Below are 24,473 nucleotides of genomic sequence, written 5' to 3'. Positions count from 1 at the left end.
TAGAATGCAGTAAGAGTTTTGACAGACTTGTCTGAGAGAGAAACATGGCTGTGAAAAACTTTAAATCTAACCACACCTGTCCACACACTGTGTGTATATTTGGGAAATGACATCTGTTAAATCTCTATATGAAAGTAGTCAGCAACTGTGCCACTTAGCATTGGTTATTTACCCGTTGACATCCCCTGAAGTGTTACCTGTATGTTGTTTATTCATGCGATGACAGCGAATTCACGAGGGGAAGTCTGAGTGCTGGTTTACCAGAACAGCAAAAGCTTTAGGCTACATCCTTATCCCATCCCTCGATCCCCTCGCAGCCGCACACAATAACTTATAACTGTAAACGTCCCGTTGAAAATGTGTTCCTGCCGTCCCGGCTCACCATGATATGTGGCAAGACATCGTTTTTTACAGCTCACCTCTGCTCCTGCATCTTAATGAGTTGGCTTCTCTGTCAACGGCCAGGCCAAGATTCTCGTGTCAACTCGTCCGAGTCCTGCGAAGTACCTCTCTGCTCTTTAATTGAATCTTCCACCCACTCTCCTCCCCCTCTGGCTCTCTTCAGTTGCGAGCGAGCCAAGGGTGTGTTTAAGTGTTAATTTGTCAACGGCGCTGGGGTGGCGTCAGGTTGGCTGTGTTGGCATTGGTGCGACGGGCACACAGCAGGAACAGATGGAGTTCAGATGTGGCTTCTTAATCGTGCACATAAATGCTGCCATTGTCACTGTTTGAGGACAGCTCTTCAAGTTGCATTTGCCTAATTCTGATCACACATTTACAGTAGCTTTTTGCATTGATTTGAAGTTTACCTAATTTCTTTCTTTTGGAAATTAATACAAATATTATAATTATAATAAAAAAAATATATTATTTAATTAAATTAAGTTATATAATTAAATTATAAAAAAAATATATAGACCAATTAAAAAAAAAAAAAGTAAAAACTTTTTATTTCTAAGTTACATATCTATTTCAGGCTAGTTTAGTTGGTATAGATATATATATATATATATATAAGATGCGTATATTTCTTTGATTTAATTTTTTTTTTAAATACACTTAATCAAATATTCAAATAGTTTCATAGGAACTATCTGTTTGTATATAAAAAATGTGTATTCATGTTTGGGGAAAACAGGCATAATGACCGTTACAAAATAATCATTTTTAATAATATGAATACATATTTATAAAAATACATTTATTCAATAAATGTACAGTATTGTTGCTATTTTATAAAAAATGATATTAAGAGGGATTTAGGGACAGGAACACCCCTTGCCGTAATAAAACAATTGTAATGTATGCTTTATTGGAGCACCACCATATTCCCTATCATCTCCAGTCTGCTCTGCCTCTGAGGCTCTGATTGTCAAAATTCCAGAAAATACTCATTGAAGTGAGAGAAGCTTCTCTTTGTCACATAGGGCTCCATATCCTCAATAAAAATGACCAGACCTTGATCAGTTCACACAACGCCTCCATCTACCTCCCTTGATACTGTACACAAGCCCGCAGTGATTTTCCTGCATAGTTTTAGTTACTTGTACACTTGATTGTTTTCATTGTAACTGCCCTTTTGGGGTTGTAACACCAACTTTGAAGGCTTTAACTTCTCTATTTGAGCCTAATATGGATGTCTAGATCTAGGTTGATATTATAATCAAAATAAATTTGACATCGAAGAGCTTAAGATTTCATCCTCAGGGAGATTCCTTGAGATATGCCACAATATATGGATGCCTAATTGCAATGCCCGCCTCTGCACCACATATCCTCCCATGAACACAATAATGCATGATAAATGTACTCCGAGTGCAGATGTGCTGTTTGTGAGCATGTGCCTTGTTTTTCTTCCCTGTGTATTTCTATAGCAACTCGTATTGGCGTGATAAAAGTCGAACCTTGAATCTGGAACACCTGGCTTTGAGTTATTTATTGAATCAGCATCTTCTGATCAGCCACTAGACCTTCATGTTTCCCTCTCTCCTCTTCCTCCTCTGAAGGGTCTCATTATTAAACTCTTTGAACCAGCTCTGTAACAAAAGCAGTCATTGCAGAGGCAAAAGCAGAAGGGATATTTTTGCTTGTGCTTTTACCCACTTTGATATATGTGAAATAGTGAACAAAAGCAGATTACTGAAAGACAATCCTACAGCCAATATGGACTTGTAACTATGTTCAAAAAGACAGCATGACTGCCATTTAACTACTTCATGAGTCATTTTGTAGCTGGCAAGCTGTTTCGTCAAAAGCTTACTATATATGTGTGTTTTCATTGACATTTTAAGTTGTGCACCTCTCAGTTGTTTTACTTGAATTTGAATGATTTACATACATTTTTGAGGTTTTGTTTGTACTAATATCTTACTCAACACATAGATAAGTGTAGATATTCGATTCATTGCGATTCTCTTCATTTTAAATAATTTTTCTGCTAATGCTGTAAATTATACATGCTGTTTGGCTGAAGGTGGCTTGTTGCTGAAGAACTTTTCCTTTGACTGGTTTATAACCTGTGAACACAAAACCTTGAACAGCATATCAAGTTTGATCACCCAATTACTGAAACTTTAGTTTATAACTTTAGAAAACCTTCATTTTGCTTTCAGTGTTTCGGTAAAAATTCATTTCGATGTATTGTTTCAGGAATTGAGCATCATTAGCTGTGTCCGAAATCACCCCCATACCTTCAAATAGGTAATTATTTGAGAGCACAGCCATTTGTAGTGGTGTCTGAAACCATAGTAGATGCTATTGAGTGCGCTCACTCAGTCCCACAAAGTGGACTATATAAGTGGAGTAATGTAGGGAATAGTGAATGAGAGTATAGGGCGATTTTGCCACAGCCATTGCTTGCACTGTATGTTTTGAGCCATATATTTGCGAATCGGACTACACTGTTTTGTGTGCTACGTGTGAAGAAGTGTATGTTCTATTATACACTTTTTTTTTTTTTTTTTACTGGTCTGAAAATGTAGTTTTGAATGTGTGTGGTTTGGTGGTGTTCAGAAGAATTCAGACACCCACCCCCTCTGGACTGAACAAAAATTGCTTTCTAGTGGGACTGAAACTAGTAGCAGAAAACAGTAACTATAGCTGGCAGTCAGCATACGAGCAAACTAATGGTGAATTAATACAAAACAGCATAAAAGAGAACCATTAAGTGAATAAATGGGCGAGCTGATACGCTTGACTTGAAATGCTAGGGACAAGCAAACTTGTTTAAAAGGGGGATAGATGTGTCTGGTGAATCAGTGCAGCTAACAGATCCTTTTAAGGCACATTTAATTGTGCTAGCTGGATTATTCAGAACAATTTTTACAACATGCGATGCTGGGTCTTCCGTGTAATCCATCGTTTAGCAGCATGTTGGCAATTAAAACTAGGAGCAGTGGCCTTACTGACCATTTTGAGAAACTAGATCACTTCTAAATTTAACCGAGTCTCAGAGGTCAATTTGCATTAATGTGTAGGGATGCATGGGCGAAAACTGTAAACTCCTTTTAGCTTGCTCAGATTTGAAGGCAGGGATCTCTGAGGTGGAAATAACTGAGGCAGGACATCGGAAAGACCAAGCATGTCTGTCTGGATGTGTGTGGAAGTGTGTAATACTAGTTCCCTATATGATGTCAATTCAGTATACAGTGAACATAAATTTGGAGATTATTAAGGGCCTTGATACATTAAACACTCGGACAATGATAATTGCAATTGGGCTGTTACCCATTAAAACATAGCTGGTATTTATGTTTTCATTTTAGCTGTTAAAAAAAAGTACAGCACCGTTATGCAATATGTGCTTGTCCTACATTTTTATTTAAATATTTTTTTTTTTGTACATGCATAGCTTTCATATTTTTTTTAATAAGCTGCAGGACATACATAAATGAACAAATAAAAATTACGATGAGGTAGAGGTCTGCACAGGCTTTAAACTTAAGCCCGAACCCGGCCCGTACCCGAAATCATTTAACCCGACCTGAACATTACGGTTATATTTTAAGTCCGAGCCCGACCCGAACCCGAGGTCCGTTTCTCACAGTAAATACCTTCTTTTTTTTCCAATATGCTGTATTTTATGATTGCTTGTAACTATAATAAAAAAAGATTTAGGCTACATGTACAAACATCTTTTCACCAAGGCACAACGGCCCCCTCATCAGTCAGCACACAAGAAAAAAAAAGAGAAAAAGCACGGACTTATTAATTACGAAACTTTGATGTGGTTGAACAGGTGAAACAGTCACAAATTCCTCTGGAACTCAAACATTAAACTTCAAAACAAAGTTTGCGCAGTTGCACAACTATATCCTTCTCAGTACGAGTTATGAAGGAAGAGAACAGCATTGCGAGTTGATTGTTTCAGCGCCATCTTCTGATTGTGGTGTTATGACTGAAATAGCGTGCACGGGAGCACATGCGCAAAACAGTTTTGTAAAATGATATATTAAAAAAAGCTCCCATGCGCACTATTTCGGTCACAACACCGCAATCAGAGGAGGACGGCTGAAACTGCGCACGTAACCTACTTTCTCTCTCGCGTGCTCATATAATTACGATCACAACAAGCAGCCAAGCACACGGCACGCAAACTATATGTATAGCCTATATAGTTTTTCTAAGTTACAAACCCGAACCCGACCCGAACCCGAGGCTATTCATTAAACATTAACCCGAACCCGGGTAGCAGACCTCTGCGATGAGGGTCTTTTTAATCTTGTTATAACAACTGATGAAATCATGCACACTAGTGACAACAAAATAAAATCAGACAGAAAAAAAAGACTGTCTACATTTACACTTGTACTCTTATTATTTGAAAGTCTTCAGAAATCATGACATCTCTGGCAAGTTATTTATTTATTTTTTATTTTATGATAATTTGGGATCAGTACACTGGAATGATTTTGCAAATGGGACAATCCTAAAAAATGTACAAGTTCACTATTAAACTAGAGAGTAGACTGACACAGGCCCCTTATTTTCGCAAATATTCATGATAGTTGTTTTTTTTTTGCTGGCTCAGTGTAACTTTTATTGCCTTAATCTTTACTCTTTTTTATTTTATTTTTTAAAGTGTGGTGTCACTAAACAGCATCTTGTCACTGATTTGACTAAAAGGTTCTGTTGAGATTGAGAAGTATGTAATATTTTTCCTCTTTTTATCAGCATAGCGTTTTTCACCTTAATGAAGGGAAAAAAAATCTTGTCATTTAATAAATGCATTCTGGTCTTAGCCTGATTTTCTTCACAGGGTGCCAGAAACAGCATTCAAATTTGCTCATTACAACTGAAACCACAAGAGCTGCTGGGAGTTTACAACAATCCATGACCCTGTGAGAAAGGACCCGAGTGCAGTACTAAATTTAGAATCAGATATGAGTTCAAAGCAAGACTAATAGCACCAAAACTCTCAGAACACATTGTGGAGCTATGCTAGATGAGAGAAACCTGAGAGGGTATAAATACACAAGAGTGAATGATTAAACAAGTGATCAGTGAACGTTACACATGACATTGGCGTATCTTGCGGTAGGAAGGCAACAAGACATGTCTGAATTCAGTGCTTGTCATCTGGTCTGTTTTGAATGTAATATCCCACAATCATGTGCATGCTTGATTGGTGGAATGAATTAACAGTGTCTGAAGAAAGGAGAAAATGTATTTAGAAATGTCAACAGAAAAAAAATCCTCTTATGACTCCACTTCTGGAGTGTGGAGCATTGTAGCCACTAAATATCCACTTGGTAATTAACACCCACTTGAAATTGTTCTAGATCATTAGACATGATGTTATCGTGCCTAGGAAAGCTTGTCTAGAAGCTGTCTGGTTAGGCATTGACTGACTGGGCAGAAAGGTAGTTGGCTTAGGTTTTGGACACAGCCCTGGGCTAAAACAAGAAGTTCAAAATAAAGGGCCGACATAAAAAGAGAGAAAAGAAACTCTGGAATGTTACTCTTTCACTTATTGACGGTATGTGTTGTTTTAACCTTTCTAGAATTGAGACATCCAGTTCATTTTATTGAATTTTGTTTTGGCTGAATCAAAATGCAGGTCTGTCAAAATGTGTGTTCATTTCATCATTCAGAAACATTAGTGTAAAATAGTTAGTTACTTTATAATTATTAACTTGTGTAGCTATCTTTCAGTGTAACTTTGTTACTGTAGTGACTATTTGAAATTGAGTAGGTTGTGGTTAGGTTGTTTTTTGGTTCATACCGTGATTCATGGCCTTCAAGAGGTTTGTTGGATTTTGAGTTAATCCAATGATTGGATCAAGGATTCCATTTGTGACTATGGAAGTTTATTTCTGGCATAACACTGGCATTAGAAAATGTGAAATAAATAAATAGTTGATTAGGTAATTCATTATTATTCCAAACATTTTATAGTATACCTCTATTACCTTTTATAAGTATTAACAATTAAATTAAAAAGGTTAAAATATTTTGTTAAAATTCAATGTTTATTAAAAATTTGATGCTTTAATAAACACAGAATTTTACCAGACTTATGAAGTCATTCAAATATAGCTAAAACATCTTCCCTTTAATGCTGTAATTTCTACAGTGTTGCTGAAAGCCAGTTTTCTCCAGAGTGAACTGAGTGATCACTTATACTGACCGAACAGTACAGTACATTGGAGACTGTGAAATAAATAGGTTTACATCCTTTTCATCCTGATATCAGCCTTTCAAATCCTTACAGAATCTCATAATGCCAATCCCCTTGACAGAGCATGTGCTTCTCTAATTTCTTTTATTTCATTGCTGTCTCACTGGCACATTATAAAAGTGTTCATGATATTAATTTCAAAGCATGCAATCATGATTACCTGACCAGAGAGTATTAGCAGCATCTAAAAACTGGCCTTTTGGCTTCAAGCTATTGGAAACAATGTTTCATAGATTCAATCCATGCTTATGTGATCTTTACACACTGGAATAGCTAGTTATTGCTGCAGAGCAGTCCAGAAGGAAAGCTTTAGAGCTGTTATGTAATTTGATATTTACATATAGTACATGCGCACATAGACTGGTAAGATTTTGAAAGAAGTTTCTCGTGCTCAGCAAGACTGCATTTATTTGATTAAAAACTAAAAACTAAAAAAACTAAAAACTAATAAATGTAAAATATTACACAGAGGTGCTGTTTTCTATTTTGATATATTTTGAAATGTATACTTAACTCCTGTGTTGGTACATCTACAGATGTCAAGTATAGTGCCACATCAACTGAAGTTTCATTCAAAATGCTGTGGTGTTTTGCAGTTGTTGTCAGAGCAATGCGATGTGTCATTCCTAGAATTGTCGGATCAACAAATTAAAGTGCACCAGAGCATTTACTAGCATGATTTTGAATACATTAATACAAATGATGAGGGGAAACAGCTCAATGCATTTGGGAAAATTAAAATGCCGAGATGAAACAATACACAGACTAATGTTTATGAGAATCGCAGTGCATGAAGTCAAGAAAGTCGAGTACGTGCTCCATGTGAGGATCTTTATGCCCTCCGGTAACATCTGTACTGGACTTGCTATGGGAGCTGTGTAGTGTTTTTCCATCTGATATTTGAAATCATTTGGGTAGTACATTGCAAGTGAATACACCCCCACATATATCTCTCAAATAAAACATCCATATAGTGTTACAAAGATGGTCAGCATAGACTGGCCATCAATAATGGACAAATTTGGAAGAAATAAAAACATCTAACTGAGGTCCATTCGGTGCTGTTGTTGGATAGTAGCAGAAACATCTCAGTTCAGCATGTGCGACAGGCAGGGAGTCTTTTTTTTTTTTTTAGTTTTTCTCCCTTTGCCATCTCTAGTTCATGAATAATCATTGAGAAATGACCTCTTCAGGGTTTTTCAAATGTCTTGCCCTTTTCTCAGACGAGTACAGCACCCAGAGGTAACTGTGCAGATCCTTTGAGTATGGCTATACTGTCTTTACTCACCTTTTTCTCAAGGATGGTCTTTGCTCCTCCCATTCCTCCCCCCCTCTCCCCCTCTCTTCCTCACCTCTTCTTTCTACCCTACACAAATCATTGCTTTTTCAGAGGTTCTATAAAATATTTACAATGTGTGGGCAGGCCTCTTTCTTTGGGAATTTGGGCGAGGGAAAATAATTTTGAAGGCAAAGTCGTAAGAGGAGAAAGAAAGAATGAAAGAAAGAAAGAGGCAAAAAAGAAAAGGGAAGATAAGAGCCATGAAAGCCTTTCTAGCATTGTGTTTGGAATTTCAATGGCTCACTTTGGAACAACTCCTGAATATAAATAAATAAGCAGATACGCTGATAAAGTTTGCGATCCGTGGTTGTTGTATCTCCATGCTCTCTTCTTAAAGCCTCAGATCTAATCGATTCCAAGAAGATTCTCACTCTCTTCGGCTCTAAGGACACACTTCTTTTGTTTTCATGCTTCCATCTGTCACACCAGCTTCTTTCCTTCCACTTGAGGTTTTACATGTTACAGTATCATTGAGAATGAGAATATAATTTAATTTAATTACAGACCACTATCTGTTTTTCAGTAAAACGATTCGATGAAGAGGTGTTACTTCAGCTATAGGCACTGTTGGCCCTGTAGACCTTTCTCTTAAAACACACTTATCATGCTTTCATTAGCATGGAGTGGAAATGAATTGATGGAAATTACATTTTAAATATCTTTGTAGAATAAAATGGAAGACTCCTTTGTCTTACACACTACAATTTTTAAAGCTTGCATTGTATGTATATTAAATACACAATTAAATAATATTTTCACAGTCACTTGTAACATGTAAGCAGGGACGAGGCAGAGAGGGAATCCAGATGCAACCACAAGTTTTAATAGACAAACATAAACGTGAAATAATCCAGGAACAAAGGTGAAATCCACAAAGAGAAGGCAGGAGACTGGAGAACAACGACAGGAATACACAAACAGCAGTAGAAACATTAGACAAGACTTTTCAGGAAATGAATGTGAAAACCAGGATTATATGGGGTGAGCTCATAGACTGTAAAAAATATGGACAAAGCGTCTGTGACGTCACCCATAGACTTTCTGAAGAATGGTTTTGAGGCCGTTTATGGGGGGTATGGGCGGCGCCATCTTGGAAAATCTTGGGAAATCCAAACCCCGCCCACCTTCTGGCCAATCCATATATGGGTAAAGGACGCGAGTCCGGTTATTCTGCAAATGGAACAGCGCGCGTCACTCAGCTCGCTCTGCTACTCCGGTTATCTCTGTATGTATATTTTAGGCAACAATAAAACGAAATATGTTATAAAACACCACACTGCCTCTTTTCGTTTTCATTTAAAGAAATCTTAAACATTATAGCCACACAAATGTGGTTCAGGCAACGCGTATTGATATTCACTGCATATAACGTTAGCCTATTTATAACAAAACAAAATATAAAACACAACCCTGCCTCTTTTCGTTTAAATATAATATAAAAATATTAAACATTTTAATATGGTCCAGGCAATATGTGCATTTGTACTAAACAACAGATGTTGCAGTAAACAACATTACAGATCATCTTCGTTGTATTAAAATTTAAAATGACAAAACTCAACCCAGTCTCTTTTTGTTAAATTTCAGTTTTATCAATATTAGCCATTATAAAAGTATAAGTAAAAGGTACAAGAAGCTATACAAATAAAGCAAACAATTCAGTCAAACATATAAAGTCAGCGCCCTAACCATACAACGGTAAAGTTAAATAGCTTATAAAGTTATGAAACTTCACTTAGCCCTCAGCCAAAAAACAATTGGCCAGGGAACAAATGATAGATTCACAAGACCAAAAATCGCCCGTTAGATATACACAAGGCGAATTATATCTCATGTTTAACCACTACAGAGACGCCAGAGTCGGCGGCAAACGTCAGAACGACTAGCCGAGGAAAGGCTGTTCCAGGCGGGGTACATGAGCACCGAGCGCCCGGTGATCGCCTGCATCTCACAACCTGGATAAAATTTTCATAAATCTTTATAAATAAACCACAGATTTGAGCTTTAAACAACTACATTCTCGCCTGAAAAACTCTTAAAACTACATTTCATGATACAAAAACAGTAGTATTACATTTCAACTGTATATTAAAAAATGGCGCTTCTTATGTTGTCATTCTCCTTGGCGCAGTCTATGCTCGTTATCAGCTGTCAATCAAGCTGTCAATCAAAGTTAACCACGCCCTTATTTGTCATACATTTTATATCTAAATACGATCTAAACTAACGAGTTAGAAAAAAATTCACCCCCCTCACAGTTGTCAGGCACTCGGAACCTATCGAAAAATACAATAAAAGTCCATGGGACCAACCTGTAAAAACATGAATTTATGCTGTGAAAATGGACATTTTAGCATGGGGTCTATGGACATTTGCTCCCTTTTGGGACCTGCCCCTAGCGGATTTTCGATGTATTGCAGTTTTTCGCACTTCCGGGTAGGCTTCATTTTTCAGATTAGAATGTTGCCGCTTGGGTGAGCTAAACAAGGTAATGGCATACAGGTGGATGTGATCATGGCTGATTAGTCTGGACAAAGGATTATGGGGAATGGAGTCTGTGGATGTGTGGTGATTGTCCGGGTTGGAGTGTCCTCTGATAGTAATTCCTGGCACTCTCACTGGTGATCGTTACATCACTACAGCTTGATTGTAAATGACACACAATAAAATATTAGTATGATTTAGATTCATAAAAGGGTAAACAAACTCTGCGGGAAAGATTTATGGGCAAAATTGTTGGTTGTGGTGGAAATTATGAAAAAAGTTTAGAAATCATTTTCAACAAAAATATTGAAACGATTTCATGATAGTTTAAAATATGTAATAATTGGTGTTTTTATTGTGTATTTTCATATTTTAAGATTGAATGTCTGGGTCTAGGACAATGGATAAGCAATATAATCTGTATAAAAGTTTAAGACATTTTAATGTGCCCTTCTTATAACAAATAGTTGAAATCTGTTAGTTTTAATAAAAATCAACACCTGGGATATGTATCAGAAATATCTTAGTAACGTGTCCACATGGGTGTTCTGGGATGGCTCTAGCCACCCCTAAAATTTGATTAGCAAACTCAGGTTCTCCCCAAATTTATCCCATCTCCCAAATCAGAGGCTGGGCGTTCATATCTAAACCAGATACAGTCTTTTTGGTTTAATTAGAGTGGAAAGCATGTTGTTGTTTTTTTTCTAAAGCCAACAAATAGCAGTTAATGTGCAGCTGGTTGCCATCTGGCTTTAACTTAGCACCCTTTCTAGCTCATTTAGCACATAACCTTTTCTAAGACAAGCACATTATAAATCAGAGAAGCCACCCTTGAATGAGTCTGTGCCCCACGTGTAGCCTCAGTAAAAAATCTTGACATGCCATTGGTCTTTTCTTTTCATTTATTTGATAAGTAGGTCTTGGTTTAATTCTTTGGTGATTTCATTTTTTTTTTTTTTTTTTTTTTAACCATATCTGTTTTTTTCTAAAGGTTGGAGGGACGATGTACAACACTGGTCGCCATGTATCTCTCCGATTGGACAAAGAGCACCTGGTGAACATCTCGGGTGGACCAATGACGTACAGCAATCGTCTGGAGGAGATCAGGTTGCACTTTGGCAGCGAGGACGGACAGGGCTCTGAGCATCTCCTCAACGGCCAGGCTTTCTCTGGGGAGGTGAGCTTCTGAATCCTGTTAGTCTTGCGTCATGAGTGGGATACAGATCATCTGTAAAGCGCCAGTAGCTGCTAGTATTTGGCAGTCTATTGATCTTTTAAGGTCACAATCTAAGAGCAATGTGTAAAGACAGCAGGCCTCGTAGGTCAACGGCGGGTGTACGCTGAAAGCAAAACTCGATGGCGTAGGTTTTTATGCATCGACAAATAGTTACAGAGTGCCTCAGAGCACGCATTTCATGAAATGTTTAACATAGTTTGCATCAGATTGATACAGTAATGTTTGCACCCTGCTGAACAACATATCTTAAGATGCTAAAAAACTAAATCTATATTTTTGGCAGAAATAGTCCTAACTGTTTTGCTGATGACTTACTGTTCTCATTCTCCAATATAAGTAGTCTCCCACGAACAGAGCCATAACAGCGGAAAAAAGCATCTCAATTACACTCGCTGTGTACATTTAACATGCACTGCACTGCGGCCTCCATCATTTAGATAAAGTCACCAGTCAGTGAAGTCCTGACATTTCCCTTTGAGGGTAATAAGACCAACGATTTGTGTGGCAACAAACTAAGTGTGAGCTTGACAGGCAAATCCTCAGTAATTAATGATTATAATTGCTGCTTCTGCAAACCGCTGATCAATGCTCCAAACCAACACGTTTGTTGACACGTTTCCTGCCTGGAGTTTTCGCTGCAAAGTACGTCACCCGGACCGTTGGTCTGATTGGTTGAAGGACTATCCAATTGCGTACAGAGTCATTTGAACTATGCCCGTTGATCACGCCTCTTGTGCATTAGAAAATACAGAGCAGACTCCCCAGACTAATGTTCAATCTTAAAAGATTGAGCTTGGTCTGGTGATAGCCAGACTAACTAGATGGCCTTTTCCCAAACTATATCCTACATGAAAGGTTGAATCAATGCAGAACTTTAAATGATCTGGAATAGTGACAGTAAAGGCATTAATATGATCTCGCTTCAGTTCATAATTCCAAAGTACAGCCCAATTGGGCCTTAAGACACTGCAGTAGACTAATTATTACGATGAAAACTTAAGTAAAGTTTTATTATGAATAATATTAGTTATTTTTATGTGGGGTTGGGTTTTTCCCATGAAACACAGTTATTATTCAAAAATATTAATTCTGCTTGTAATAGTGAGTGAAAACATGTTGCATCTGAGGTTTTTCTTAAATAGACCTTTCGAAAATAAAATTAAAATTTTTTCCCTAAATATTGTTTTAATCACATAAAGCCAAATGCCATTTTATTGGTTATGAATAAAGTAAACCGATTTGTAAATAACATGCATCATCCTTGAAAATCTAGATTTTTTGCCTTGTAAGTGCCGCTAGCAGTTGTACACGACAAAGCCGCAGGAATCTCGTGAACAAGCTTGGCTCGCTTGCGTACACCATACAGAAGACTGGAGAGGGTTGACTAAAGGGGCGTTTCAGGGCCGCCTACAAATTCGAAAAAAATATTAAAGCGTAAACACTTTTTTTTTTACCCATGAACCAAAAATTCGAAAAACCTCAAGTCTCGTTTTTCCGTTTTTTAAAACGAAAAAACTTAATAAAAAAACTCTCATTTCTCTTTATTTATTTTCAAGTAGAAAATCGAATTACCAGAAGGTACATGGACCCTGTTTGTTGCCACAATTCAAATTTAAATGAAATTTAACAAGCATTCTCAATGTGCAGCTAGGTTTGTTGCTGTTGTGTACAAAAATACCAGGTGACTAAAAATTCTAAAGAAAATGATGTTTATGAAAGAGCCTTCGGGAACATTCTTCTTCATGCTCAGGAATAGCTCGGTTTAAAAAAAAAAAAAAAAAACCTGTCTGAGATTGTAAATTAAACCAAATGAGCCCATGCCTGTTCTTGAAAAGAGAATGGAGAGGAAGAATCTTACAACTTAAAATGACAAACATTAATTTTGCATTCAAATGCAGCCAAGATTTTAAGCTTTATTTGGATGTCTGTCTCTGTAACATTCAACACGTCTGCCTGCCTCTTCTCTCATTTGTTCTATAGTAATAAAATATTATGTTTGACTGATGCTCACAGCACCCACAAGGAAGTTGATTCACTGCAGATGCATTGCAACACCTTTGAGTTCATACATGCCTCATTCTCCCAGATCCGATATGGCCAGTCTTACTCACAAGCTGAAAATGAAACACCATTGATGAAATGAGTGTTAAAATATTCAAGGTGTTTCTCAGAAACTTCACTTTAAAAAAAAAAAAAAACCTGCACAGGTTTTTTCCCTCCATTCTTTATTTCCCCTTGGAAAAAACAAAACAACATTTGTACTGCATTTTAGATACTATTAGTTGCATGCAAACAACTGGAAAGCTTTCCACAAAGATTTAATATTTGTCTGTTTCCATTTCACATGCTTCAGTGACTCTCAATAAACCATGTAATCATTCTGGGAGAATACATGTGTACAGCATTTTAGCCGTCATTTCTAGATTACAGCGATAGTTCACCCAAAGATTTCAATTCTGTCGTCATTTACTCACTTTCATGTTGTTCGATACAATGAAAGCCAATGAAGTCCAATATGGTTTTGGACCCCACTTACTTTCAGGTTAGTAAATGATGAGAAAATAAAAAAAACTGGGTGAACTTTCCAAATACATCACAACTGCATAAAATAAAATTATGCAGTAATACATTTTATTACCACATAGTATTATATTCTAGGCTGAATCCTGGCATAATCTACATTGACATGCATGTAAAGCTATGCAGATATAATGTTCTTTCTAAATTAACGTCTCGATGTTTTTAAAGTTTGCAGATATATAAACAGAAAAATGTAATGCATAAACATTAAATAGACTGTTTCTTTGAACTAATAAATAAACACCATATTTGGTGATTTGCAGAATTGTCTAATTGCCCACACTTCTGTTTTAGATCCCCTTCTCACCCTTTCATTAATTTCTAATTATCAATGGTAGCAAAATAACAAATTACCATCACTGTTCAGATGCCACCGTATATTTGCTCATTAAAATCCCATTTTCATACGTCCTAAATATAGCAAAGTGCCATCTAAAAAGTGCCGCATAAAATTGGAAACCATCAAACTTCCACCAAAACTAATTTCTCTATTGCATAATGGCCCTCTCTGTCCATCCTACTAAAAAACATGCTAAAACACTGCATTGCTACCGGTAAAGTTAGCTGAGCTGCAGTCGGTCGGGTTTCACTGGCGACATGCTCCTTCACAGGACATCTTAATGTAGTTAAATAAGGAATGTTCTCCGTCCTCCCAGGCTTTCCGTTTATTTGCTTTGAGTGCATCCACTATTGGATGGCGGTTCCAGACGACTGCTTTTCATTTGCCCTGTTAGCGCTGTCCACCCCTCTTTTTGCTATCGACTTGCTGTCTTCATATTTCGCCGATGGTAGGCCTAAGCCAGCTATCAGACAATAAAGAGCTTGTCAGGGGGCCCACCAGAGGCATAAGCCGTCTCCCATCGAAGCAGAGACAGCTCTCCTCTCTCGCTCCGACAGATCCGTCTGTGTGCAAAGACGCACTGAACATTTCCTGCTAATGTTCGACACCTCTCCACCATCTGCAGATTTCACAGAACCAACAGATGCAGTGAGATGAGCACCTCAGCCTTTCACACGTATAATGCAACTTCTTAGAAAGGCTATAATGTCAGCTGACTGTGTATAAAAGTTTGGCGTTCAATCGCTTCAGACTAGCCTTTAAACTCTGTCTGGTTAAAGAGTTTAGGGAAAGAACTGGCTTCCCTCCCCTAAAAAATCTAATCAAATTAACATTCATTCTGTAATCGCGTTCCTCCACACTTGATTAAGTTTATAGACGATCTGTCACTCCCTGGCTCCCCCTTTTGCATATTTCATAATTACTATCAGCCACAGTTTTTAATTTATTTCTTTAAAAAACACACAGCAGGCTAAACAGGGCTTGGTAAAGAATTGATCACTTCTGACTAAAAAGATGTACGAAGCTGTTCCCAGAAACGGTCCTAAATTGTTAACAGTGTTCTGTAGTTAAATACGAACTTGAAGGGGGCCCTTTTTTCCATTAGAAAAGTTATTTTACAATAATTGTTCTTTGCTTAAGGTAATCTCTACATTTGTTGGCTCTGCTAAGTTTTAAAGCTTTTTCACAGGGACAGTGTGCGTTCAAGCGATTCACCGGTGGAAGATTAGCCGTGCTTCACAATGAATTCGAATTTAAATTTGACAGACATGTTCAAACAAAGACCGAAGCAGCTGTTTACCTGTGATTGTGATTCAGAGCCATTTGTGTCAAAAACTTTTGGACTCTCAGCTCATTCAAACTGTCACATATTTATTGGGGGTGAAAATAGGCTGTACGATTAAATCCGCACTATGAAAACTGGATTACCATCCAAAGTATTATCAATCAGTAATTATTCCTAATTATGCTTTCATAATTGCCCATTTTGTCTTTTTTAATTATACAGGTGCAGCTTATACATTACAACCATGAACTGTACACAAACTACACAGAAGCTGCTAAGAGTCCGAATGGCTTGGTGATAGTGTCTATATTTATGAAGGTGAGTAATGATCATACATTTAATACTCAAAGTGAAAGCACAGAATTCAAGTATTTTAAACTTGAATATTTTCATTGCATAATCTCAGCTGATCTCCATACTACTAGTACTTTATCAGTACTTTTTTTTTTTTCAGCAAAAATAAATAAATCCAAATCACTATATTTGCTTTGTTCTTGCTGTTATACTCAATTTATTCTGTTTTAAGGATGCTTATAAAAATACATACATACAATTATTTTTTTATTATTACACGTTTTTGAAAGAGGTTTCCCACAGGCTGCATTTATTTGATCAAAGATATGGTAAAAACAGTAATATTGTGACATATTACTACAATTTATAATAACTGCTTTTTATTTTAATATATTTTAAAATGTCATTTATTCCTGTGATCAAAGCTGAATTTTCAGCATCATAACTCCAGTCTTCAACACTTCTTCATCTTAAAAATTTGTCAGAACATTTGTGCTGCTTAATATTTTTGTGGAAACCATTATGCTTTTCTTATGGATTCTTTGATGTATAGAAAGTTCAAAAAGAACAGCATTTATTTCTCAATTTGTTGCTCAATTTGAGTCAGCACATCCAATTAATTGATGGATGGATGGGCGGTTGGAGGAATGAATAGGGGAGGAGAGTCAATTAGCCATGCAATTAGACAACAGGCAAACTAAGTGTGCATCTCCCAGTCATTCTGGAAGGACAAGGTTGTGAAATAACTTTCCCGTGCTCTAGGACTGTGGGGAGACCATTATCTAATGTTTTCCCTCAGGATAAGAATTCAAGCTAAGATAATTAACCCATCCAGTGTCGCTCTCAGGCTTAGTCTGCTCTGCCCTGGACGTGATCCGGGTCCACTCACCTCTTCTGTCTGGTGCCTATGCTCACTGACTCACTCTATAGGAATACTACACCATCTCCGCACCAAACCAATATGGGCATTCTCTATATACTAATCAGAAACAGTAAGATATCTGTGACTTAATAATATTTTACGAGTACATACAATTATGCATTAGTGTTGGGATCACTCATTATATGCCAAAACTGAACATACAAAAAAAAAGGAAATGTGTAGGCCTACTGTCCTGCCAATTATAGATATGACAAATTTGACTTTGATTAAGAATGAATTGAGAACACATTCAAACTAACTATCAGCTCTATCTATTGAAGTAAACGGTGTTGTCAAAATAACCATATTTTTGCATATCAAACATGTTTGTTTTGCTGGTGTTAGTAGCTAATAACACCTATGTTAAATGAGGGAAATTATTTGAAATCCTCAAATACATTCTTCACAATTTGGATGCCGATTGCTGATGGTGTTAACAAAAAGTAAAGAGACAACAGTGAAACTTTATTAAAGAGGAACATTTTTCTCATGCTGTCAGGACATAATATACTTTTAAAGATATGTATATTTTTGTTTATCCTTTTAATTATAAATTCATTTTTATGATTTTTTTTTTTTTTTTTGGAAATGAAATGTTTGTTTTAAGAATTTGTATTATCTGTCATATTAAAGTGTTAGTTTAAATATTTGTGGTAATATACTATAGCATTTCTAAAGTTATTGTTACTCAGTAAAACCCTGATAAATGTATATGGGATATGAACCATATATGAAGCCAGCAGAAACTTTAGTTTTGTTTAAGTGATTATTATCAATTGTTAAAAATAATAATAATAATTGTATACTAACTTTGGTATTTTGGCAGAAAATATGGTTCCTATAGTATTTTTGGTAAGGATATATTTCTAGATGACTCATAATACAAGAGCTGTTGAATAGTGTTCAGATACACTATACTGCAGTCATTGTCCTCCGCTTTCAGTGATCTGACTGAAAACATTGAGACTTCACTCCTATTTTCTCTGTGACGCGAGTCATTCCCAAAGCCATTTTCTGAGGTACCCCATGCTGTGTTCCCTGTTCTGTCATCACACCTCCAGGAGGGACTCCCATATGAGTCTTAATAGTTTGAAGCAAAGAATCCCAAGAAAATGCACCATCATTTGGAGGGACAGACACAAAATGGAGGAGGCTGAGGAGAGGCCAGCCATTTTGCTTGTGGTATAAACAGCTATTTGTATGGATTGTGAATTTGTTAGCAAATGCAGTATTCTTAGCAATGCAAAAACATTAATCGTGAGGGATAGCAAAAGCTGTTCTTTTTTTTTCTTCCTCCACACGCTGTATGGGCAACCCTAATTATTTCTCGGAAGAGATAATGGCTAGCTGCAGCCCCAGGTTATATCACAGAAAGTCTAGAAATGATGCGCCAAAGACGTTTAAACCTCAATCTTCGCTGTTCACTCAATGAGGAGGTCAAAATAGAAGCAATTTGTGTTGTAGTCACGAGTCACATTTCTTGTAATCATTCAGACTGAAAGCATTTCAAATTAGCAACTGAAGTGGAGTCAAAGAAAACCATGGTAACCCTGTTTCTTGTTGGCTCCGTTAATGCTCTTAGTTTTTGAAGAACTCATCTGTAGTTTTATTGCAAACACGTCAGTTTGTCATAAATGATTCTACAGGTGTCATTTAATTACAGAACCCTGTTGGGTTCATCCTGATGCATTGGAATGCAGTAAAAACTGTTTCAGCACCTTAATGGATCGAGTAAATTTCAAGTCTTCAGTCTTATACATTATAAACTGAACGACTGGAAGATTCACTTCCCCTGAGATCTTTGTTTAGAAATAATTGTCATGTTGTCTGCACTTTGGAAATAAAGTTGTCACTAATGATGTTTCTCTTTACTTTCCCCCTCTTCTGTCCATCACTCTGTCCTTCTCATCTGTTTTCACTGTTCTGCCCTTCCCCTCTTGACATTTGTTCCATTTCAGATATCAGAGACGTCAAATTCATTTCTGAATCGGATGTTGAACAGAGACACCATTACAAGAATAACATATAAGAGTAAGTGGGAAAAATTATTTTGCTGACCATTAACACTAAATCCGATTTGGTTCGATCAATGAAATTCAATGAATTCGATCAATGAAATTTTGCAAGTGATGAAATCAGATTTGTTTGTTCAGGCAGTGTAGTCAATATCAGGTGTATCTTTATCAGTTGCTGGAGTTATGATGTAAGCATCACCATCACCATGAGTATATGTCAGTGGGGAAACCTGGAGATTTTGCTTCTGCTTATGTTTATCATGACATCTTGCAGCGGTGCTGACGCATGAGACAATAAACGACAAAGGCATGTTACGCATTCATGCATACTGTGTCCAACACTGCTGACTCATTTGCTATTCGCTACATAGAGAATATTACATAGGAAAGAACGAGTTAATTTTAATGTATTCAGCCACAATTTTGTGCACAGATGCTACATTCATGTCACATCCGTACTTGAAAATTAGATCTGACCATTCAGACTTATTTGAAAGAAGAGTTGAAAGAAGCCTCTTATGCTCACCAGACTCTATTTATTTAATCAGAAATACAGAAAACAGTAATATTATGAAATATTAATGCAATTTAAAATAACTTTCTATTTTAATGTTTTTTAAAGTTTTATTTAGTCCTGTGATGGCTGAATTTTCAGTATCATTACTCCAGTCTTCAGTGTCACATGATCCTTCAGAAATTATTTTAATATGCTGATTTGCTGCTCAAGAAACATTTATTATTGGTATGAAAAAAGTTTTTTGGAAACCTTGATAAATGTAAGGATTCTTTGAATAGAAACAAAAATGTATTTGAAAGAGAAATCTTTTAAAACAATATAAGTCTTTACTCTGTTACTTTCGATCAATTTAATGCATCCTTGCTGAATAAAAGTATTAATAAAAAAAAATTAAAAAAACTTTTGAGCAGTAGTGTATTTGTAAACATCTCTTTTTTTTGCAATTCAGACTGCAACGAATTTGAGTCAGATCTACCCAAAAAAAATTACCTTTTGCTGCCCCTCTGAACAAATTTTGTTTATTATAAACATAAAATTATATAAACTTGTGAAGTTTACTTAAATAGGTAAACTATTATATAAATAAATAATGAATTAAAAAGACATATCCGTCATATGTGATGCACGCAAACACAGCAGTTGAGCTTCTGTAATCTAGAAAACCCTCACTCCCACCTCTGTAATAAACAGAGATGTCAAACCTGTCCAAATTGGTACATGAAATCACAGACGTCGAGTGATAAGAATTGTAACTCAAACGTCGTTTAAATAACTAGTCCCATCTGAACAGGGCTAAAGATACATAATTCCTCATTACTCGTTTGTTGAAATTTTAATCGCAAATTAACAAATCCCAGAAATTCCTTTAGAAAAAACCATAAAAATCACGTTGCCTGGTGAAGCATCACGTTATATTTTCACGTTAGAAAATATAAGATGTGTTCTTAGTTTTATGCTGTTCAGCTGTAGCGCGTTCTGAAAGAAAGTGCAAACGGAGAGAAACTCTTCTGATAGGCTGTTTTTTGATTTGATTGTGTTGTGGACAAAAGCAAATAGCTTGTACATGGAAATGAGATTTTTTGCCTATTGTTCTAGAAATTGTGATTCATGCTAAAACCTAATGCTAATCATTGATTGACAGCAGCAGTTTAAAGGCACAAGACAAATGTATTCAGCCTCGAAAACTCAGACCACTTTCTAGTTTGGGAATAGTTCATGGCCGACACTGACATGCAGTGTAGTGGAAATGTTCCGTGGCATTATCCTTTAACTCACCAGAGTGACTTTTGAAAAAAGGCCTTCATAATTGAATTAATAGAGATGGGGAAAGAGCGGATGAATAGATAAAATGTTCTGACCCCTGGTGGTTGGTGCGTGTCTCCCAGGCCCGCAGCGGCGCATGAACTCAGGGAGGACTCGACAGCAATGCCAGGGGGAGGGCAGAGGAGCGTGGGCTTTGACAGCTGTCAGAGCTCCCCACTCTGCCTCTCTTGCCTCCCGCTCCGTTCACCATTGAATCTTTGGAAACGCACTACTACCAGCCCTCGCTGTGGAGCTAGCACATGTATTTTTCAAACGTATCCCCCTCCTCCACAGCCAAAAGGAATTATTTATGCCACCAAAGCTATCAAAGTTCTGCGCAATGACGCCGGCGGAATTGCAAACATGTAGGGAGATAAGAGATAGAGTGGTAATCAATGGAATGGAGGGAGAATAACGAATGATTTCCTCTATCTGACGTGAGTCGGAACCTATTACTCGTCTGTTGTCAGTGGAAGGTGGGTTCAATATTGCTGTTCCTCATAAATTCAGTGCCGCATTATCTCATGTCGGCCCACTATTGTGAAGTCAAAATAACATGCGCTGTCACCATTCATCCAACAAATCAAAGGCAAAGCATAAATACTAAAACGAATTGTTGACAAGCAAAGATTAAGACTTTTTGGTTACCATTGTTGCTTTATGCTTTGCTTTTGTTGTTTGGACAATTTCAAGACATTCTTTTGTTACTTAATATATTGAATTTTAGACTTGGCTGGAAAGTGCACCATTTATATAATTAAAATGACAAATTCATGTTTATGAAATGGCTCTCTAGATGAGTTTTAATCGATAAGATACTTTAGCATGTGTTCCTCCTTTGTGTGCGAGTAGATGATGCATACCTTCTCTCGGGGCTAAACATCGAGGAGGTCTATCCAGAGACAGCAAGTTTTATCACTTACGAAGGGTCTATGACAATCCCACCGTGCTACGAGACTGCAACATGGATACTGATGAACAAGCCAATTTACGTCACAAAGATGCAGGTAAATCAACATACACTGTCAAAAAAGCAAACAAAAAAAGAGACATTAAAATCATGTTTGTTAAACTTGAAGGAAAAAATGTAAGAATTTGACTGAATTTCTTTTGCTGCCATACTGTAACAATTACCTATTTAGATCATGAAGTATTTCAGTTTTAATCAGTTCCGTTCTATGCAAATAGTTCCCAGTATTTTCGTGGTTGTTCAATATGTCTAATCTAACTAATATCTAATGTTTTCCATGAGAAATCAGTGTTTTCTTAAACTCAGCTTAAAACGCCACACAGACCTCAAGACTTGGAACACAACAAAAGTAACAACTACCTGATCATTTTAAGTAAAGGAACAAACTCATCTTGACATCACAAAAGAACAACAGTGTAAACAGTGCTTTATGGTCTTGACTTAAAAAAGCAACAACAAAAAAAAGCAGATTATTATAATAGAAAAGCTGCAACAAGATGCATTAGCTGAGTTACTAAAAGTCCTCCGAACTTCAAAATAGCAAGTAAACAAAAATAGAATCAAGTAAATCTTATTTACTTGATCTATGAATCAGTTTTTTTTAAGGATTCCGCTAACGCCATGCTTCCTAAAGGCAGAATGTGTCACTTTTGACACTGCAGATACACTGTTTTGATGATATGTAATATAATCTGTTCTTGAATGACACTCTCACGTAGCTCCCTAGTTGCTTTTTGATGCGAGTCTGTTGGGATTGGATTGACTGTGATAATTGCGTGACCTGCTATCAGTGAGTCGAAATAAAACGTCTGCTCTGTCTGTGTCATCCTTACAGATGCACTCCATGCGACTGCTAAGTCAGAACCAGCCATCGCAGATATTCCTCAGCATGAGTGACAACGTGCGCCCAGTACAGCCTCTGAACAACCGCTGTATCCGCACCAACATCAACTTCAGCATGCAGGGCAAGGACTGCCCCAACAACAGGGCACAGAAGCTGCAGTACCGAGGTCAGTGTCTCTGTGCTTCTCTCTGTGATCTCTCAACCCGCTTTGAATTAGACACTAAACTAAAAGCGTTTCTACAGATTTCATCACTTCTCCAAAACAACACTGACTTCAAAGCAGAGTAACATTGTTGGTCATAATGAACAAGTTCACTAAAATTATAAGGTAAAAGTTACAGTTTACAGGGGGGAATAGATCCAGTCAGAACTGATGTCCTGCGTAGTAGATGAGCACATTTGAATTGTAACAGCCTTATCAACCCACCAGGACATAAGTTGGCATACACTTGCTGCATCGCTGCATGTCTCATAAAACATTCAAAAATGTAAATGTCTGGGAGAAAGAGAAGAGCAGACATTTGGATAAAACTGAAAAAGTGTGACGAGACGAAAGAGAGCCCAATTCAATCCGGTTCAATCCATGTCCAGAAAACCGCCTCTCAGATGTCAACGTACAAGTAATTGTTCTCTCTTTTACATCTTTCCGTGCTTGAAAAACTTAAGTCAAAATGTCCATTTCGGCAAGTATTCATGTAAACACAGTCGATTATGTCTTAAGTGAACGTAAACAGCTGGGAGAATATTGGATGTATATCAGTGTATTGGATCTGTGCATTCAGCCTTAAAGTTACAGCAATCTAACAAACCTGCTGCTGTCCGTCATGTTAATCAAACAGAAAAAGAAATAGAGAAAATCCCTCAATGCTCTTGACTGAATAACTTTAATAGCTTCAATAAGGATTAATCTATATTCTTGAAATATGAAATGCTTGAAAGAATTAATTATGCAAGTTGTTCTAAAGAATGCATATATCATAAATTAAAAATACCATGTTCATGTTTCTTTATGAGAAGTGGTTTTATTTCATTTTAAGATTAAAAAAGACATGTTATGTCACAGCAGTTAAATCTGTGTCTATTGCATGTTTAAACCTTAATTAACAGTCTAATAGATGTTTCTCCAGGATTATATAATGAGATTGGAAATTTTAGAGAAATGCTTAATTGATGCATTACAATTTGACTAAACCCATTAGATTTTAGTCGACTAAAACGACTGCTAAGTCACTACTTCATAAACCCGTTAGTAGGCAGTAGGCAACCAGATAGCTCAAACAGGTTTAATAATAAGCTAATGTATGATTCAGGTATGTTTTGTTTTACTCAAAAAATATGAGCACATGCACATAAACAAGCATTCTGAAGATATTAGATGAGTGAAATGAATTATTCAGTAGCTTACGAGCAAATATTTACCCTCAAAACAACCGTATAATTACTCATTTCCTTAAATGTGTCATATATACAGAAAATGTGTGTTATTTATAAAATAAACCTGCCGGTTGCTCCATCCTCCTGTTGAAAGTTTTCAGATAATTACTGGTAATCTCCTCTTGACCATGCATCATTTATTGACTGAGCTTGTTTAAGAGGTTTAGGAGTCTCAGTAAAGCATAAAGTCTGCTCAGAGAGGCATCTTAAGATGTCTGTGTGCTTCTACCA

General features: G+C 36.8%; 1 protein-coding gene across 1 annotated transcript in view; it reads left to right on the top strand.

The window, feature by feature from the left end:
- ca10a (carbonic anhydrase Xa) overlaps window positions 1-24,473 on the top strand; it is a 195,736-nt gene that overhangs the window by 163,655 nt on the left and 7,608 nt on the right. Inside the window, exons 4-8 of the mRNA XM_084135487.1 lie at window positions 11,494-11,679; window positions 16,167-16,262; window positions 19,119-19,191; window positions 21,847-22,001; window positions 22,800-22,974. Of these exons, the coding sequence (XP_083991613.1) occupies window positions 11,494-11,679; window positions 16,167-16,262; window positions 19,119-19,191; window positions 21,847-22,001; window positions 22,800-22,974 (685 nt within the window). The remainder of the gene's footprint in view (window positions 1-11,493; window positions 11,680-16,166; window positions 16,263-19,118; window positions 19,192-21,846; window positions 22,002-22,799; window positions 22,975-24,473) is intronic.

Source organism: Abramis brama, assembly GCF_963993115.1.
Source record: "Abramis brama genome assembly, chromosome: 14".
NCBI lineage: Eukaryota > Metazoa > Chordata > Actinopteri > Cypriniformes > Leuciscidae > Abramis > Abramis brama.
The sequence above is the reverse complement of the archived record's forward strand: the minus strand, read 5'-3'. Positions and strand labels throughout refer to the sequence as shown.